This window comes from Oryzias latipes, chromosome 12 (genome assembly GCF_002234675.1).
Source record: "Oryzias latipes chromosome 12, ASM223467v1".
Taxonomy (NCBI): Eukaryota; Metazoa; Chordata; class Actinopteri; order Beloniformes; family Adrianichthyidae; genus Oryzias; species Oryzias latipes.
In genome coordinates, this window is record NC_019870.2 from 12,935,743 (window position 1) to 12,941,642 (window position 5,900).

The 5,900-nt window shown below is 33.9% G+C and overlaps 1 protein-coding gene across 1 annotated transcript; it reads right to left on the minus strand.

Annotated features, from left to right (window-relative positions):
* Window positions 1–501: 501 nt before the first annotated feature.
* Window positions 502–2,822, minus strand: mlana (melan-A). Its single transcript, XM_004074771.4, has 5 exons — window positions 2,663–2,822; window positions 1,872–1,964; window positions 1,658–1,754; window positions 1,413–1,520; window positions 502–1,009 (listed from the first exon to the last, which is right to left on the minus strand). Exons 2-5 carry the CDS (start codon window positions 1,958–1,960, stop codon window positions 941–943), a joined length of 363 nt encoding a protein of 120 aa, XP_004074819.1. The 5' UTR covers window positions 1,961–1,964; window positions 2,663–2,822; the 3' UTR covers window positions 502–940.
* Window positions 2,823–5,900: the final 3,078 nt, after the last annotated feature.

A 5,900-nucleotide genomic window follows, 5' to 3' on the forward strand; every position in this document is an offset into this window, starting at 1 on the left:
GCAGACACAAAGTGATCCATCCTTACGAGACGGAGCCTTTTAAATGAGAGCCTGGAAACTGTTTTCAGCAGCTTGTTCTTTTGCAGGGTTCACATCCTCCATGATGCCTATAAAAACAGCAGCCTTCTGTTATAGTTTGATTCATCCTGCATTTAAAATGCACTTGCTTTGATCTTCTAATGAAAATTTCATTTTGCTAGATACTTTTTTGCTTTGTTAGATTGTAGAATGATGGATCCTTTGCCTTGGCTTGAATGTTGTTGGCATTCAGAAATGTACTTCACGGCCAGTAATCACAAGACAGCAAGATGGAGAGGAAAAAAGGTGAAATACATTTCAAGTTTTTTTCATTTTTATCTTTTTATTGTAATTAAATACTGCAAGTTAAAGATGTATTACCTGGTTTACTAGTCAGTTTTACAAGTCTGCTTTGTTGTCATTTTGAAAAACTCAACTTTCTGCGTTCTGTTTTTTTTTCTAAATACTTGTTTAAATACTACATTTAAGGTTTTTTTTTTTTTTTTTTTAGAAATGTAGATCAATAGATACATTTTTACTACATTTAGGTCCATATAAAGTTTTGGAGTCACATTTATTTATTTTTTACCATATAGCTTTTAAAAAAGAAAAATAAGAGGTACATTTTCATTGAGCAACCTTGGACATCTCTGCATGAAAATAAAGACTGTAACTGTCCCAAACAAGCGTGGTTGTGCAGATTCAACTCTTCATACACTTATTTGTGACACAGCATTTTATTGTTTGTTAAAGAACAAAAGAGAATAAAAGGTGTGAAGAAGAGATTTAAGAGGGTGTGTTATTGCGTGTAGCTAGGAAGCATCAGGAATCCTCTTAAAAAATGAGTTGACTGAATCCCAAATCAAGTTCAAAGTTGTTGTTTTTTCCCCTTTCTGTGGTGGCAGCAGTCCGTAGCCCTTGTTCAGGGGGAGTAGGGTGGAGGCAGTGGTGCTGAAGAAATCTTTTCATAGGCGGGAGGAGCATTAGGAACCTGGGGAGGGGGGTAAATATATTAAAATCAGACAGCAATTTGAGTGGCATTTTGTCTCTTTAGATGTGTAAAGTTGTAAGCTTCATTGTTTGCAATATTAAAATTCCTCTTTACACATATGAAATTCATTATAGCATTCAAAAAGTTGATTTTTTTTTGCCCTTGGTCTCCTTTCTTTCCTCTGGAAAGGGATTTTTTAATCCTTTTCGTCTGGTGACATAATAATCCCCTCAGCCCTTCGTAGAGTTGCATCAACCTCACATGTTTTACACAGTAATCTAAACTCTGAGGCTTTCATCTTAAAAACGATTTTCATGTTCATTCAAAGAAGGAAAAATCAGTATTTCATAAAGCAACTCATTAAGGCACACGTTTGGTCGAAACATTTCTCTTTATCACTCACCACTGGTCGAAAGCTGCCGAAGTCTGTGAGAGCCATCTTGTTATCAGCTGAGGGCCCCCCCTCTGAGTAGTGACCTCCTGTGTAACCTGGAGAACCTGATCTGGGGGTCTTTAGGAGGAAAATCATGAGAACATACAGTCTGTTTAGTATTTTATCCTAAAAGGACAGTACTATTGAAGCTACATATGACGTGATCATAAATATGTGAAAGTTTCTTTTCATCAAAACAGGTGAGATCATCTCACTCTGATGATTTTATAGCCACTTCTCTTCTTGAAGTACCAGCAGCCGAGGATGAGGAGGCCTGCAAGGAGGACCACGAGCAGAGCAATCCCCACAGCCCTGAGAAGCAAAGCAGCAAGTTCACCTCAAACATTCTTCATCAGAGCCTGAACCTGAAGATGACACAAAAGCCCTCCTTTGTTTCCAGCTCCCCGATTTTCAAACTAAAAGTCTTACTCCTCAGCTCTGACGTTTCCTCGTCGACCACTGGTGAAATAAATGTTGAAGTCTCCACGAGGCATCCCGTCTGTGTGATTGCACAACATCAAGCTAAAAGACAACAGAAAGCTGATAAAAAAAAATGACATACCCTTGGCAAAAAGTAGCCGCTTTAAGGAGTCTGAGTGTACTACAATACAAGTATGCTTTGTCATTGCTTGTACTGTAGTACACTTAAATACACTACTACCATCAAGCTAAAAAAAAAAAAAAGCAACAGAAAACTGATCAAAACAACATACCCTTAGCAGAAAGTAGTCCATTTAAGTATACTTGGTCTATATTTCCACTATAGTAAACTTAAAAAGACTGCTACTAACATTTAGTAGTCTTTTACTTGAAGTCTGAAGTAGTACTCAGTATACTTTCCAGACTGTACATGCTCTAAAGAACTCTTGTTATACTCAAGTATACTTTTTAAAATAAACTTCAGGTGTACTACTTTTTGTCAATGGTAGACACATCATGATCTCCATTCTGCAAATAAATAAATGATAACTGAGTGGATAGTACTCTTTTGCGTCAATATTTTTAATAAAAAAGTTGGCATAACTTTTTGGCTGGTGAAAAAAAAAACAGAATCTAAAGAAAATACAACTACTGGGCTTATAAATTGTCAACCTTTTTTGCATTTTCTTTGCAATAAAAAACTGTTTAAGGGAATTTTGAATAAAACTTTATTAATACAGATAAGTGAGTCATCGTCGTGTATCCTTACATTTTAAATAAAATATTCCAAAAGTTCATACCAAGTAGGATAGTTTGCGAAGTCGTCGTCCTCCTCTCGAACGCCTCCTCACAAAGACAGAATCCAGGGAGCTGTGTGGGTTTTTTCACAAATGAAATATTTTGCCTCGGTTCGTTAAAAGACCAGAGAGGGTCACAAAAGCCCCTCATGACCGTCACGGGTTAGAGACTCATGGTTAAACCCACTGAAGCGGAGTAATCACCGTGAAACCCCGCGGCCGTGAACGCAACATTTTTGTCCACTCGTGAAACTCCAGGCAGGAGCTGCTGACCTTTCATGTGAGAGATGAATGTCTGAGAAGGAGCACTGCTGCTTGTTGTATTCCTAAAGTTAGTTTATATAATAGGGAAAAATTGAAATATTCACACTTTGTGTATGAGAGGGAAACTATGGCAATGCAGCTTCTAAAAGATGGCAGCATTAATACATTTAAAAAGACTAAAACGTGTGGCTAACAAAACCATTTTAACTCATGTGTATTTAAAAATATATATTTAGTCAATTATTAAAATAAATTAATGTGTCAAATCAGCCTTAGTAGTATTTCAAGTGACTTGAATAGAGTTTTTTTAATATAAAGTTTTTACCATTTGTTATCATTACAAAACAAAAAACAACAAAAAGACAAATAACAAACTATAATTTTGGATTATGGAGAATCAACATGCCAAAGTTCTTAAAAGCAATTGTCCATCAATTTTGGAAAATCACAATTGCAAAAGGATGGAAAAACAAGTTTAATGACAAGTAGATCTTACGTCTATTTGCTATTTTCATTTTTATATAACAAAAATAGATTATAATCTATTATAGATTATTGTCTATTAGTATTGATGAGATGAACTCGTTTTAAACAGAAAGTAGTTTTATTTTCCTCGAAATTTCCTTCACTTGTATTTATGATGTGAGAAAAATAAAATCATAAATAAATCCCATTTCTATTAGTTTGTTTATTTATTTATTATATATTAAGTCATATTTTCCAGCAGTCAGAAAGCGGAAAATTAAAAGGTTAGTGTTGTTCACAAACTGTTTCAGTTTTGCACAAAAACGTCTGTATTCAAAAATAACAAACTGTGTACAGTATTTGATATTTCATGTTTTGTGCTGTTAAAATTTTTTGCCACACCTTCATTGGACATTTTGCGAGTTCCTAGTTTTTCCCCTCAAAGAATCTTGCTTTGTAGAGAATCGTCTTAAAGACAGACAGAAAAAAATGGTACTGCAAGTGGACACATGGGAGATGAATAGGAGATCAGTCTGACACAGGAGTTTGCACAAACATTCAGGCATCCCAACAAACAGTTTTTGTTTTATTTAAAGCTTTTTTATTTTATTTTATAAAAACTAGTATTAGCACACTAAAAGAACATGTTAAAAAAATAATTTTCCTCATATTTTTGGTGCTGCTGGTTGCTTAAACTTTAATTTTGTTTGGATTTCATCAAAAAAATAAAATAAAACCAGAAATCAGACATTTGGAGGACCTTTTCCAATGCTATAAAATAGTATAAAGAAACCATAAATGCAAAAAAAACTTGTGTTGATTGAGAAAAATCAGACTTAAGCTTTACTTGTCTACAGTGACAGTAGTGTATTAAGATGTGGAATACAAGAAATAATCATCAGCAGCATCAATTCTGCAGCTTAACATGAACACTAAATAGTGTTGAGTAATGGTTTGTGTGGACAATTGAAATAACTGGCACACACTAGTTCTTGCTCATATTGTGTTACTGTATGCAGGTGTAAATGTTTTTGTAAAGATTGTAATACCAACCTGTTACAGACTTACTGTGACAGTTGTCTTTGTGATTTAAAATAAAGGAGAAAATAAACAGCTGTCTTGCAAACCCAATGCTATATAGTTTCTGTCAGGATTTAGGGAAATAAAGTAATTATATTCTACAGAGACTTTGCAAAATAAATTCATGAAAAAGCAAAAAATAAACAGCTGTTCGTCTGACCCTTATGCAAGAATTCTAAACTCTGCTAATGCTAATTTCTGCTAATTATGCTAATTTCTGCTAATTTCACTTCCTTTTTTATTCAAAAAGCTAGTTATGTGAAAATCTACACAATTATCTACACAATTACACACAATTTGTGTTTAATGATTTTTTTACTAGAGGAATAATCTGAATCTGTTTGATAAGACCATTAAGGAAAATGAGAAAACAGCAATCAGCAATATGCATTTTCTCCACAAGAGGGAGACACCTGCATGCTTTATGCGCCAGTCCATCATTGATTGTTCGGTGTAAAGGCAAATACGCTTTCATTCATCCATATTAGTAATACTTTAAAAAATAAAAGACCATCGGTGACTGATAAATTCTTAAGGTACAATTGTTTTGGAGTGATGCCAAGTGCACCAGTTTTCCTTTTCAAAATAAAATTTAAAAAATTACTTAAGTAGGGATTCACTTGTCATCTGATATGAATCTTGGAATAGAATAGAATAGAATAGAATAGAATAGAATAGAATAGAATAGAATAGAATAGAATTCCACTTTATTGTCAATACATATGTCATGAGTATATAGCATCTGAATGCAGTTTGCATCCATCCAGAGTATTACACACTTATAGCAGGTGTTATGAAGTGCATTAGTTTGGTTTAAAACTGAATAGATGAAGTGCAGGTTGAGTAAATTGTAAAACTTTGTATTTTTTGCGTCTTATTTGGAGACCCGCACTATTATATATTATTCCTATGGACTACTATATATTCTTATGGACAATGGTTTCCATCTCAAATCATTATTATTTCTAACAATCTGAAAAACTCTTAGTGGGTCTGATCGATCAGGGTCTTGTTTCTTCTAATGTAGAAATATGTGTTGGATGGATTTAGTAGTTATGGTTGCTCTGTGAAAAGCTGCAGTGAATTCAGATCTTTAAATAAATGAAACGATTAGAAAAAAATAATTTTATGCCAGTAGTCCTCAAAGGAAGAGAAGGTATTTACAAAGGAGTTGTGTTTGCTCTTTTATCAATTTAGAAAAGGTCACCTTTAGAGTGAAGAGGCTGCACTTTAGGTCCAAACATTTCATAATGACATAACTCTTCTCTCAATTAAAAGGTTTGGATAATTACAAGTATTATAGAAGCTGGGTTTAATACTTGTTTTTTTTTTTTTTTTTTTGGTTATTTACATTAAAAACCAAATAAAAATACACTCAAATGTATAGCAAAATCCTCCATGAGACCCACAGTGGGGTATCGCAGCCGTGGGG

Excerpts from the sequence above, each read along its gene's own strand:
- mlana (XM_004074771.4), bottom strand. The coding sequence starts at position 1,960 with ATGTTGTGCAATCACACAGACGGGATGCCTCGTGGAGACTTCAACATT. Across the intron at positions 1,755-1,871 it reads GGAAACGTCAGAGCTGAGGA|GGCTGTGGGGATTGCTCTGC; the intron begins GTAAGACTTTTA and ends TTTGCTTCTCAG. Across the intron at positions 1,521-1,657 it reads GTGGCTATAAAATCATCAGA|ACCCCCAGATCAGGTTCTCC; the intron begins GTGAGATGATCT and ends TTCCTCCTAAAG.